Source organism: Oncorhynchus mykiss, chromosome 12 (assembly GCF_013265735.2).
Source record: "Oncorhynchus mykiss isolate Arlee chromosome 12, USDA_OmykA_1.1, whole genome shotgun sequence".
Lineage (NCBI taxonomy): Eukaryota > Metazoa > Chordata > Actinopteri > Salmoniformes > Salmonidae > Oncorhynchus > Oncorhynchus mykiss.
The window spans coordinates 70,486,081-70,500,296 of record NC_048576.1 but is presented as its reverse complement, the minus strand read 5'-3'; the positions used below and the strand labels follow the sequence as shown (position 1 = coordinate 70,500,296).

The 14,216-nt window shown below is 42.2% G+C and overlaps 1 protein-coding gene across 2 annotated transcripts in view; it reads left to right on the top strand.

Moving 5' to 3' along the window:
- LOC110538192 (signal transducer and activator of transcription 5B) overlaps nucleotides 1–14,216 on the top strand; it is a 93,277-nt gene that overhangs the window by 68,723 nt on the left and 10,338 nt on the right. For both annotated transcript variants that reach the window (XM_036938252.1, XM_036938253.1), the window contains 4 exons: nucleotides 6,113–6,268; nucleotides 8,521–8,700; nucleotides 9,110–9,197; nucleotides 9,806–9,928. In XM_036938252.1, coding sequence (XP_036794147.1) covers nucleotides 6,113–6,268; nucleotides 8,521–8,700; nucleotides 9,110–9,197; nucleotides 9,806–9,928 — 547 coding nt within the window. The remainder of the gene's footprint in view (nucleotides 1–6,112; nucleotides 6,269–8,520; nucleotides 8,701–9,109; nucleotides 9,198–9,805; nucleotides 9,929–14,216) is intronic.

Below are 14,216 nucleotides of genomic sequence, written 5' to 3'. Positions count from 1 at the left end.
AGTACTATTTCTAGGGTCAATTTTAGATCAATGCTATGCATTTTCAGCCGTTTCTGAACCTGAAACCAGAAACAGGCTACCTGAGGACAATACCAAAATAAATGGTCTGTTGATTCTGTATCCTCAACAAAATCTGCCGAGCTTCGATGATTTTATGCCCCAAATATTCAACATTTTGTTGGTGGCAAGAATTCTGTATACTAATTTTAGCTGAAAAGCACCAAGTCTTGAATCTCGCGTCATTTTATACAGTTGAAGTTGGAAGTTTACATACACCTTAGCCAAATACATTTAAACTCAGTTTTTCACAATTCCTGACATTTAAGCCGAGTAAAAATTCCCTGTGGTTAGGATCACCACTTTATTTTAAGAATGTGAAATGTCAGAATAATAGTAGAGAGAATAATTTATTTAAGCTTTTATTTCTTTCGTCACAGTCCCAGTGGGTGAGAAGTTTACATACACTCAATTAGTATTTGGTAGCATTGCCTTTAAATTGTTTAACTTGGGTCAAACTTTTCAGATATCCTTCCACAAGCATCTCACAATAAGTTGGGTGAATGTTGGCCCATTCCTCCTGACAGAGCTGCTGTAACTGAGTCAGGTTTGTAGGCCTCCTTTGCTCGCACACACTTTTTCAGTTCTGCCCACACATTTTCTATAGGATTGAGGTCAGGGCTTTGTGATGGCCACTCTAATACCTTGAATTTGTTGTCCTTAAGCTATTTTGCCACAACTTTGGAAGTATGCTTGGGGTCATTGTCCATTTGGAAGACCCATTTGCGACCAAGCTTTAACTTCCTGACTGATGTCTTGAGATGTTGCTTCAATATATCCACACAATTTTCCCCCCTCATGATGCCATCTATTTTGTGAAGTGCACCAGTCCCTCCTCCAGCAAAGCACCACCACAACATGATGCTGCCACCCTCGTGCTTCACGGTTGGGATGGTGTTCTTCGGCTTGCAAGCCTCCCCCTTTTTCCACCAAACATGACAATGGTCATTATGGCCAAACAGTTCTATTTTTTTTGTTTCATCAGACCAGAGGACATTTATCCAAAAAGTACGATCTTTGTCACCATGTGCAGTGGCAAACCATTGTCTGGCTTTTTATGGCGGTTTTGGAGCAGTGGCTTCTTCCTTGCTGAGCGGCTTTTCAGGTTATGTCGAAATAGGACTCGTTTTACTGTGGACATAGATACTTTTGTACCGGTTTCCTCCAGCATCTTCACAAGGTCCTTTGCTGTTGTTCTGGAAATGATTTGCACTTTTCGCACCAAAGTACGTTCATTTCTAGGAGACAGAACGCATCTCCTTCCTGAACAGTATGATGGCTGCGTGGTCCCATGGTGTTTATACTTGCGTTCTATTGTTTGTACAGATGAACGTGGTACCTTCAGGCATTTGGAAATTGCTCCCAAGGATGAACCAGACTTATGCAGGTCAACAGTTTCTTTTCTGATGTCTTGGCTGATTTCTTTTGATTTTCCCATGATGTCAAGCAAAGAGGCACTGAGAGTGAAGGTAGGCCTTGAAATACATCCACAGGTACACCTCCAATTGACTCAAATGATGTCAATTAGCCTAACAGAAGCTTCTAAAGCCATGACAACATTTTCTGGAATTTTCCAAGCCTTTAAAGGCACAGTCAACTTGTATTTAAACTTCTGACCCACTGGATTTGTGATACAGTGAATTCTAAGTGAAATAATCTGTCTGTAAACAATTGTTGGAAAAATGACTTGTGTCATGCACAAAGTAGATGTCCTAACTGACTTGCCAAAACTATAGTTTGTTAACAAGAAATTTGTGGAGTGGTTGAAAAACAAGTTTTAATGACTCCAACCTAAGTGTATGTAACCTTCTGACTTCAACTGTATATCAACTCACACACCCTGTACCATGGAATCGATACATCAAAAATCTCTTCCCAAATATTTTGCCATCTGTATAGCACAGTTGTCAACATCCTGGTCCTCAAATGAAACCGGTATACTTTCCTATTTATGCTATTTGTATTGCTCTGCCAATTTTGTCCTTTGTATTGGGCAGACAGACAAGTTCCCTACCTCCTCCCGCTGCCACCTGCCCTCTCCATTGTTGTGGTAATGCTGTAATCAATTGGTTGTACTCTTGGATTGAGCAGACCTTCCCATCCAATTTGAACTCCATGAAGGACATAACTCCACCATTTCAAAGTACATTATCATTTAAGAACAAAATACCCTTTTCAAACCTCTTTCCCATAAATACAGGTATTTTATCAACCAGCACATTTGAATTCAGACATAATTTTTATTGTAATATTTTTTCCATCTTTTCAGGGGGATGAAATTGAAATTGTAACCAGCTCTACAATGCGTGTTTGATAAAGAGAGATACTTTGAAAAAAGTATAATTTACAATAATCTAAAATGAGACATGGCAATCTGCACAAAGGCAAAAAAGGCCATTTTTAAAACAATGGATGAGCTTTTATTTGTAATCTGGGTTCATTTAGGGTTCAGGTAAAACTTTTGAATAAGTTAAGCTTTTAGAGAGAGGTTTAGTGCTTTTATATTTAATCATCTCAACCCACCTAATTCATATTCATTATATAGATTGCCACGCTTTATTTTATCTGGTTTAGCGTCGCAGATAAAGCTAAATGTTTTTTGCTTGTATGATTTGAAAAATTAATCATCAGGAGTAGGCAGCGTCATAAGTAAGTGAGTAAACTGAGATATGACTAAGAAGTTAATAACAATTTTCCCATAAATATTTACCTTTCCATGGTTGCAGGATCTTGTCTATTTTTTACAAGTTTTCTATTGAAATTCATTGTGGAGAGCTTATTTATATATTTGGTGATATGAATACCAAGTATGTCTACTTCATCATCAGCCCATTTTATAGGCAAACTGCAGGGTAGTGTAAAAGTTGTAATTTTAAAAAATCCAATACATAATATTGTACACTTATCATAATTAGGTTTTAGTCCAGAGAGTACAGAAAAGTTATCTAGATCTTCAATGAGACATTACAGGGATGTAGCTTGCGGAATTAATATAAAACTTGAGACATTGGCGTACATGGACACCTTTGTTTTTAAACCTTGGATTTCTAATCCTCCAATGTTGTTATTGGATCTGATTTGAATATCTAGCATTTCGATGGCCATGATGAATAGATATGGTGACAGAGGACACCCTTGTTTAACTCCTCTTGCCAATTCAAAACTCTCTGAGAAGTAGCCGTTATTTACTATTTTACACTTGAGTTGCTATACATTACTTTTCCCTATTTTATAAGAGATACACCGGAATTGAAAAAATCCAGGCATTTATAAATCAAATTCCAACTTCCTTTATCAAATTCCTTTCCAAAATCCTCTATAAAGACCAGGCTTGGCTTCTTAGATGTTTCATGATGTTCTATTATTTCTAGTAGTTGTCGTATATTATCTCCAATGTATGAACAATGTAAAAACCTGTCTAATCAGGATGAACAATACCTGGTTAAACCCTTTTAATTCTGAGTGCTATGCATTTCGCTAGTATTTTTGCATCACAATATTGAAGTGTAAGAGGCCTCCAGTTTTTAAGATACACTGGATCTTTATATTTGCCATCTGGGTCTTGTTTTAATAATAGAGAAATCAGGCCTTCCTGCTGAGTACCTGACACACTACCATTTCTATAGGAGTAGTTAAAACAATCTAACAATGGAGCTTTTAGTACATCAAAAAAATATTGATATGCCTCTGCCGGTATGCCATCAAGCCCTGGGGTTTTCCAGACTGAAAGGCTTTAATAGCCTCAAATAGTTATTTCTCTGTAATATTGCCTTCACACTGCATTTTTTGGAAAGAATTCCTTACCGTAATTTTCGTTCAGTGGGAGAAGACGAGACAGAAAAGAGAACATCTGCCTAAAATATTTAGCTGCCTCTTTTAAAATATAATTCGGAGAATCATAAATGACTCCGTCTTCAGTAACAAGTTTCTGCAAATAATTTTTGTTAGTGTTCCTGTATTGGAGATTCGGGAATAATTTTGTGCATTTTTCTCCACATTCCATCCAGTTTGCTTTATTTTTGTAATAGATTACATTTGATCGTTCTTGACTAAGTTCCTCGAGTTCTTTTTGTTTTTCCTCTAACTTATTTTGTATCTCTGTAGTATTGTTTTTATTGCTCTCTACCTGTACTAGTAGTTCATGTATTTCCCTTGTTAGTCTTGTCTCTTTTGCCAGAAACAGATGTTTTATTACTGATGAATATTGAGTTGAATGACCTCTGAAGGTACATTTAACGGTATCCGAAACGATAAGGGGATTTGCTGAACCTATATTATGCTGGAAATATTCAGTTATAAATTATTTTGTCTTAGTTAAAAATAAGTTGTCCTCCAGTAAACTTTGATTACATTTCCAATATCCCCAGCCAAGTGGAAATTCTATAAGAGTTATGTGAAGGCCAATTAAATGATGATCCAATTATGATCCTGTCTCCTATTAATCCTTTTTTAACCTTTGATGCAAGAGAGAAAGAGGCAAGGAAGTAGTCGTCTCCTCCATGTATATCTCACTAGGTTGGGTTTTTTAGTCTCCAAATATCCACTATTTCTAATGTGTCCATAATATTTGTGATTTAGTTTGTAGAGTGATTTCCTTTACGGTCCATTGAGGTATTTAACACTTTGTTATAGTCTCCTATCATAATGATTTGATAATTTGTTGCCTCTAAGTTCCATAAATTGGTATAAATACTTTCAAAGAAGTGTGGATCATCCTGATTTGAGCCAAATCTCTTTTTCGTCCACATTCATATTCAAAAAGATCGACCTTCCTTGCGAATCATTCCTGACTGTTTACACATTCAGATCTACATTGTTGTTAATTAATATCATCTCACCTTTTGAGTTCCTTTGTCCATGACAGAAAATTATTTCACCACCCCATTCCTTTTTCCTAAGGATGTAGAGTGAGTTTCCTGTAAACAGTATATGTTATATTCCTTTTCTTTTAGCAATGTAAAGACTGATCTTCTTTCTTTATAATCTGCTAAACCATTACAATTATCTCTGGCTATACTTATTTCACCCTTACCATAACTAGATACTATTCTCAGTCTAAATTGACCATAATTTGTACTTATAAAGTTACTGCCGTCAGAGGTATTATGACAGTCAAAATTAGAGCTTTCAAATGTCTGATATGTAGAATTCAAGAAATACGTTCAAGCATATTTGTTTTATTCCCAATGCCACATTATTCCCAATGCCACAGATGTTAGAAAATTGAGACAACATATTATGTGTGTAGTAAATCTGAGTAGGTTGATGTGTATGACATTGGATGTGATTTAGTGCGTGTGTACGATGTCTGTATAAGAGTAAGACTACAATGTGTGCTGTCCAAATAAATAATAACATGTAGTGTGTATAGCCTTAATGTTCATGATAATAATAGTAATCCATATCGTATCACCATCATAGTTGCATCATAATTACCTTTAACATCATTGAAAAACACATCCCAGCATTTCCATAGCAATTGACGTTTCACATGATCATGGAAGAGACCTCTAGAGACGGCTTCACTACAGTACACATGTATTCCGTACAATATGTTATTATTCCCCAATGCCCCTATTCTGATATCTTCCCCCTTGCTTGTTGAAAACATATATAAACATGTAGACAGACATAAAAAGATAGACAAACTACTTAGCAAACACTTAGATTGACTGTTTTCCTGTCATTCTATTCATTTTTTTTTTAAATCACATGATCTACAACCACTGTATTACTTGATTTTCTGAACGCTGGTCACGTTTTCAATGCTAATCCTATAGAATCAGCAACGGTCCAATGAATGTGTTTATTGGTGAACGCTCCAGCATGGAATTATTACCTTGTCTTAAACTGTATATTTTGAACTAGACTGTAGTCTGTCTGGTTGTCTGAGCTTGTAAGAGTCTGAACTTTGCCCATTTTGAGAACCTTATTTTGTGTGTGTGTGTGTGTGTGTGTGTGTGTGTGTGTGTGTGTGTGTGTGTGTGTGTGTGTGTGTGTGTGTGTGTGTGTGTGTGTGTGTGTGTGTGTGTGTGTGTGTGTGTGTGTGATTCAGGTGTGAGAAGTTGGCAGAGACGATCTGGCAGAACAGGCAGCAGATCAGGAGAGCAGAACACCTGAGACAACAGCTTCCCATCCCCGGCCCCATCGAGGAGCTACTGAACGACCTCAACAGCACCATCACAGACATCATCTCAGCACTGGTCACCAGGTGTGTGTGTACCTGCGTGCGTTTGTGTGTGTGTGTGTGTGTGTGTGTGAAGTTGTTGTTATTGTTCAGTATCAAAGTGCAAGGTATTGTGAGAATAGGTTGTAGTGTGTTGGATTGTGTGCAAGTGGCTTTGAGCTGGATGTGGGTGTGTGTAAATGTGAACTTCTTATAGACACACTAATCTTCAGTGCATATGCTACTCTACAGTCATGTTTACACCCCCCCCCCCCCCCCCATCTCCTCTGATGGGACTGAATGGAGAACATACTACACTCAATGTGAACCCTTATACAAACCCTATCCTACTGACACAACCCCTGACTCCTTATGTGGCCAATAGAGTGTGAGATTACATTTATTACCAGAATTACATTAGAAATGATTCAGCACCGCACATCACGGGAGCCCGGTTATGTGACTCTGTGGAGCAGCAAAGCGTGTGTGTGTTTGACTCTGTGCTGAGCCCAAGCTGGGTTGTTCTGGGGCAGGGGGAGCAAGCTGCTGATAGTTCCTCCAGCAGCCCAGCCCAGCTCTGCTCCCAACCCCTGCTGAACCTGCCAATGAACACACAAACACAACCCCAGTCAGCCTGCATTAACCCTCAACGCTACAAGGAGGGAGAGATGAAGCGAGGAGAGAGGGAGGCCTGCTATAGATCCGAGAGGAGAAAGAAAACAGGAGGGAGAGTGAACGGTTTAGAAAAGGAGAGGAAGATAATGTACGAGGAAGAGGAGGAGTGAACCGTTTCAAGGACATTAAGTGAAAGAAAGAAGGGGGATACAAAAGAGGGTCGATACGAGAGCTAAAGAGACAAAAAGTGTTTTAGACTAGAGATGAAGTCTACAATGATGGGGAGATGAGGAGAAAGGCTAACAGGCTCAGAAAGTTAGCTTGAGTTCCATGGTAGAGTGTTGTAGCCCTGGGGGCACTGTCTGTCAGCCCGTATCAGTCCGCCAGCCTCACTGACTGGATCAGGAAGCCTTCTGACTGCTCCCAGAACCCTCTGCTCTCTTCTTATTCCAGCTGTGGTCCCCACAGAGACCCATAATGCACCGAGAAGATGTATCATTGTCAGAACGATGTCCGTTCGGCCACATACAGGGGAGCGTTGAGAGAGTAAAAACACTACTTTTAAAGTCCATACTACTGCACTGGTGTTTCCTCTCCTCTTAATTCTCTCTTTCCTGCTCTCCAGCGAAACCACACCCACATCCTCTCTACTCTTCCCCCTAAACCTCCAGCAGGCGCCTGGGAGGGAGGCTAGGGGGGAGGGAGGGTATCTCATCACTGCCTGCTCATATTGAGTACGGTCAGCCAAGCCTAAAACACAAACGGCGTGCTCTACTAAAAAGCCCTCCGTGCCTGAATGAATGAGCATCACGCTGCCTGTGTGTGTGTAGCGTTTGTCTGTTTGTGTGTGTTTATGTGTGGGAGCATTGAGAGCTGACAGCTTGCATACTGTGTAACTTTCAAAAGCAGGTCAAATAGACGTAATAGGCAGTAGTGTTTGATGAGCAGAAATCCCTGTGGTGAAATGTTGGTTAAAGGGATACTGCTAAATGTTTTCAGTCAAGCCCTTTTTCTACTAACCAAGACTCGGATGAACTCATGTATACTATTTGTATAACTCTGTGTGCAGTTTGAAGGAAGTTGAAGTTAGTTTCTGGAGCCATTGTTAACTTGCATGCAGTTGTTCCTGTAGACTTACTGTCATTGGGCTAACGCTAGTTAGCAATTGCTCCAGAATCTACCTTCAACTTCCTTCAAACTGCATGCAAAGACATACAAATGGTATACATGAGTTCATCTGACTCTGGGTAAGCTAAAATGTTGCACTATCCCTTTAAAGCAACCCGCTACACTAGAGTCCTCTGACTCTAATCTGTTTGTCCTACCCCTGTCTGTCTGTCTGTCTGTCTGTCTGTCTGTCTGTCTGTCTGTCTGTCTGTCTGTCTGTCTGTCTGTCTGTCTGTCTGTCTGTCTGTCTGTCTGTCTGTCTGTCTGTCTGTCTGTCTGTCTGTCTGTCTGTCTGTCTGTCTGTCTGTCTGTCTGTCTGTCTGTCTCTGTCTGTCTGTCTGTCTCTGTCTGTCTGTCTGTCTCTGTCTGTCTGTCTGTCTCTGTCTGTCTGTCTGTCTCTGTCTCTCTCTCTCTCTCTCTCTCTCTCTCTCTCTCTCTCTCTCTCTCTCTCTCTCTCTCTCTCTCTCTCTTCCTCTCTCTCTCTCTCTCTCTCTCTCCAACAACCCTCCCTCCAGCACCTTTATCATAGAGAAGCAGCCTCCCCAGGTGCTGAAAACCCAGACCAAGTTTGTCGCCACAGTGCGTCTCCTAGTGGGCGGGAAGCTCAATGTGCACATGAACCCCCCGCAGGTCAAGGCCACCATCATCAGTGAACAGCAGGCGAAGGCCTTGCTCAAGAACGAGAACACCAGGAAGTAAGTTACAGCATAGAGCCCCCTCATCACTGATATCTACTGCCTCAGTGGAATCTATGGAGCAAGTGGAGATTCCACATTTAGATTATATTTTTGTTCATGCCACAACGCACGTTTCACACACCTAATAGATCCCTAAAGTAGTTTGTGTATAAATGTTATCTTCCTTCCTAGTACTAAAAGAATAGCCGTGTTAGCCTATCCCTAGCCAAGGGGCAAATTTGGGTAGCATATTGCAAGATTGTCAGCGTTGGCATCCTGAAAAAAACTTGCCTCACATAAATTGAAATTAGTCATTCCCCTTCATGTTCTGTGAAAGTTTCATGACTCTATGATTAATACATCTGCTGAAGCATCTACCTCACCTCTTCCTCCTCCTCCTCCTCCCTCCTCCTTCCCCCTCTCCCAGTGACAGCAGTGGAGAGATCCTTAACAACAACTGTGTGATGGAGTACCACCAGGCCACAGGAACACTCAGCGCCAACTTCAGGAACATGGTGAGGATGGATGGGACCAGGGAGTCTCAGTCTGTAATACCACACCTAGAGAAGATTCGTTTCAGAGACAAACCCCAGCTAAACTGGAATCCAAGAGGCTTTTGGAGATTCTGCATTCTCATTCTATGTTCATACTCATACAGATCACATGTTACTCAGCCCACATGCTGTTTTGAGTTCCCTAGGGTCCTCCATGGATCATTTACATGTAAACTCTGGCTTAAATGGGTACTTTGGGATTTTGGCAATGAATTTGTGGATACCATTTTTATGTCTCTATTTCCAGAATGAAGTTAAAGGCAGAATGCTAGTAAATGTGCTTTGGCTTGCGAAAACTACCTCTAACTTCCTTCATACTGGACACAGGGACATAAAAATGGTACCCATGAGTTCATCTGACTCTGCAGAAGTAGACAAAGGGCTTCATTGCCAAAATCCCGAAGTATCCCTTTAAATCTGCTCCTGGAATGAAAGGGAATCATGTATATGTGTGATCAGAGAACAGCTCCTCAAAGTGAATAGTCTAGAAGATGTTTGTGTGCTGTGGTGCTGTCCTCTCCTCAACCCTCATGATCCTCCTCTCTGACCAAGCCTCCTCTTTCATGTAGTCTTTGAAGAGGATCAAGCGCTCGGACCGGCGAGGGGCAGAGTCTGTGACAGAGGAGAAGTTTACCATTCTGTTTGAGTCTCAGTTCAGCGTCGGGGGTAATGAGCTGGTCTTTCAGGTTAAGGTAAGAACTGATAACCTGGTCCCAGATCTGTTTGTGTTGTTTTGCCAACTCTTATCAATACAGCACACACAGGCTTAAGAAGAGATGAGCAGAGTGGTGGACTAGCCCAAGGTGAGCTGTTGACTCTAGTCTAACCTATAGTGCCTCAGCAGCCTTTCTTTCTTTCTGGTCCTGACGAGAGGAAAAACTGTCGGGGGAGGTTCTCTTCTACACTGTTCAACCAATCCGGTAAATGTGGAGGAGGAGTTAAGACTGAGTGTCTCCTTGTTAACGTCCAAACAAGGAAGTCACGTCACAGGCTCTCTTTCTATTTCCCATGAAAACCAGATGCATCCAGTTGTCGTCGACGCGCAGAAGGTGGCTCAGTCAATACACCATGTTCCTTACCCTGCCTCTTCAGTGACCATATTAGAAGTAGTAATCATTGTTAAAGCTATGTCACACAAGAAAAATGACCTTCACATTGTCAATGGTATAGGAAACATATATGCTCCCCTACTCCCATAACACATTTGTTCATTCCCAAGATGGCATAGCAGTTCAGTCGTATTTTTGTCCTCGTCCTGTCGTGTATATAAATATATAGATATATTTACAACTTTTTTTTCACATACATTTTTAATTTTCCAAAAACTCATCTTCAGAACACTCTCCTGCAATCCGCTTCACCAATTTATATTTATATAAAAAAGTATTATTTACCTCAGATCTGTAATCCTCCGAGAGGCTAGCCAGAAATTAGCCAGAAGCTAGCCGGGAGCTAGCCAGAAGCTGGTCCAGAAGCTACTCTGAAGCTGGTTCAGAAGCTAGTTAGCTTATTTACTGGCTAATCGTTAGTACTCAGCTAACCACGGTTTGTGGTCATCGGCTGTCCTTTGGCTCGAGAATCTATCGGCAGTTTTGTACGGCGCAGTGCAGCGCAGCGCGGCTCGGAACGGAACATACCGGATTTCAGCCGCTGGCTCTGGACATCCATACCTGGATCTCACAGCTAGCTAGCTGCTATCCGTGTGACTATCGGCTTTTGTCGATTCCGGAGCTAACATCAATTGTTCCGGAGCTAGCCAGCTGAAGAGTTCCATCAATCACTCCTGGGCTGCAGTCACCTATCCGGACCCGTTTTGCTGCCTACGCGGAGCCTCACCGGGCCTTCACAGTTGGACTGCCGACGTTGTCTACCCGGGGGAATTGTCCGGCTGGCTCCTCCGGCGCAACGTTGCCTGGGCGCCCATCTGCGGCCTGCTAGCCGTTGGCTATCTTATCGGCTGCTATCTGAATAGACAATCGGACAATTTTTATTTTATTTTATTTTTATTTATTTATTTATTTTTCTTCTTGGGCCTCTATAACTATATCTATTGTTTTTATTTTTGTTGTTGTTGTGTGATTTGGATTAATCCCCTCTACCACACGGAAACCCACTAATCTACTGACGGAACGCAAGAGTTGGCTATTAACAGACCTCCATTCTATGCTAGCTTGCTCCTATGCTAGCTTGCTACCGATTTAGCTGTCTAAATCGCCGTGACCCCCAACCAACCTCTCCACTCACTGGACCCTTTTGATCACTCGACTGAGCATGCCTCTCCTTAATGTCAATATGCCTTGTCCATTGCTGTTCTGGTTAGTGTTTATTGGCTTAGTTCACTGTAGAGCCTCTAGTCCTGCTCATTATACCTTATCCAACCTATTAGTTCCACCACCCACACATGCAATGACATCTCCTGGTTTCAATTATGTTTCTAGAGACAATATCTCTCTCTTCATCACTCAATACCTAGGTTTACCTCCACTGTATTCACATCCTACCTTACCTTTATCTGTACATTATACCTTGATGCTATTTTATCGCCCCCAGAAACCTCCTTTTACTCTCTGTTCCAGACGTTCTAGACGACCAATTCTTATTGCTTTTAGCCGCATCCTTATTCTACTCCTCCTATGTTCCTCTGGCGATGTAGAGGTAAATCCAGGCCCTGCAGTGCCTAGCTCCACTCCTATTCCCCAGGCGCTCTCTTTTGACGACTTCTGTAACCGTAATAGCCTTGGTTTCATGCATGTTAACATTAGAAGCCTCCTCCCTAAGTTTGTTCTATTCACTGCTTTAGCACACTCTGCCAACCCGGATGTTCTAGCTGTGTCTGAATCCTGGCTTAGGAAGACCACCAAAAATTCAGACATTTTAATTCCAAACTACAACATTTTCAGACAAGATAGAACTGCCAAAGGGGGCGGTGTTGCAATCTACTGCAAAGATAGCCTGCAGAGTTCTGTCCTACTATCCAGGTCTGTACCCAAACAATTTGAACTTCTACTTTTAAAAATCCACCTCTCTAAAAACAAGTCTCTCACCGTTGCCGCCTGCTATAGACCACCCTCTGCCCCCAGCTGTGCTCTGGACACCATATGTGAACTGATTGCCCCCCATCTATCTTCAGAGCTTGTGCTGCTAGGCGACCTAAACTGGAACATGCTTAACACCCCAGCCATCCTACAATCTAAACTTGATGCCCTCAACCTCACACAAATTATCAATGAACCTACCAGGTACCTCCCCAAAGCCTTAAACACGGGCACCCTCATAGATATCATCCTAACCAACTTGCCCTCTAAATACACCTCTGCTGTTTTCAACCAAGATCTCAGCGATCACTGCCTCATTGCCTGCATCCGTAATGGGTCAGCGGTCAAACGACCTCCACTCATCACTGTAAAACGCTCCCTGAAACACTTCAGCGAGCAGGCCTTTCTAATCGACCTGGCCGGGGTATCCTGGAAGGATATTGATCTCATCCCGTCAGTAGAGGATGCCTGGATATTTTTTTTAAATGCCTTCCTAACCATCTTAAATAAACATGCCCCATTCAAGAAATTTAGAACCAGGAACAGATATAGCCCTTGGTTCTCCCCAGACCTGACTGCCCTTAACCAACACAAAAACATCCTATGGCGTTCTGCATTAGCATCGAACAGCCCCCGTGATATGCAGCTGTTCAGGGAAGCTAGAAACCATTATACACAGGCAGTTAGAAAAGCCAAGGCTAGCTTTTTCAAGCAGAAATTTGCTTCCTGCAACACTAACTCAAAAAAGTTCTGGGACACTGTAAAGTCCATGGAGAATAAGAACACCTCCTCCCAGCTGCCCACTGCACTGAAGATAGGAAACACTGTCACCACTGATAAATCCACCATAATTGAGAATTTCAATAAGCATTTTTCTACGGCTGGCCATGCTTTCCACCTGGCTACTCCTACCCCGGTCAACAGCACTGCACCCCCCACAACAACTCGCCCAAGCCTTCCCCATTTCTCCTTCTCCCAAATCTGCTCAGCTGATGTTCTGAATGAGCTGCAAAATCTGGACCCCTACAAATCAGCCGGGCTAGACAATCTGGACCCTTTCTTTCTAAAATTATCTGCCAAAATTGTTGCCACCCCTATTACTAGCCTGTTCAACCTCTCTTTCGTGTCGTCTGAGATTCCCAAAGATTGGAAAGCAGCTGCGGTCATCCCCCTCTTCAAAGGGGTTGACACTCTTGACCCAAACTGCTACAGACCTATATCTATCCTACCATGCCTTTCTAAGGTCTTCGAAAGCCAAGTCAACAAACAGATTACCGACCATTTCGAATCTCACCATACCTTCTCTGCTATGCAATCTGGTTTCAGAGCTGGTCATGGGTGCACCTCAGCCACGCTCAAGGTCCTAAATGATATCTTAACCGCCATCGATAAGAAACACTACTGTGCAGCCGTATTCATTGATCTGGCCAAGGCTTTCGACTCTGTCAATCACCACATCCTCATCGGCAGACTCGACAGCCTTGGTTTCTCAAATGATTGCCTCGCCTGGTTCACCAACTACTTCTCTGATAGAGTTCAGTGTGTCAAATCGGAGGGTCTGCTGTCCGGACCTCTGGCAGTCTCTATGGGGGTGCCACAGGGTTCAATTCTTGGACCGACTCTCTTCTCTGTATACATCAATGAGGTCGCTCTTGCTGCTGGTGAGTCTCTGATCCACCTCTACGCAGACGACACCATTCTGTATACTTCTGGCCCTTCTTTGGACACTGTGTATACAACCCTCCAGGCAAGCTTCAATGCCATACAACTCTCCTTCCGTGGCCTCCAATTGCTCTTAAATACAAGTAAAACTAAATGCATGCTCTTCAACCGATCGCTACCTGTACCTACCCGCCTGTCCAACATTACTATTCTGGACGGCTCTGACTTAGAATACGTGGACAACTACAAATACTTAGGTGTCTGGTTAGACTGTAAACTCTCC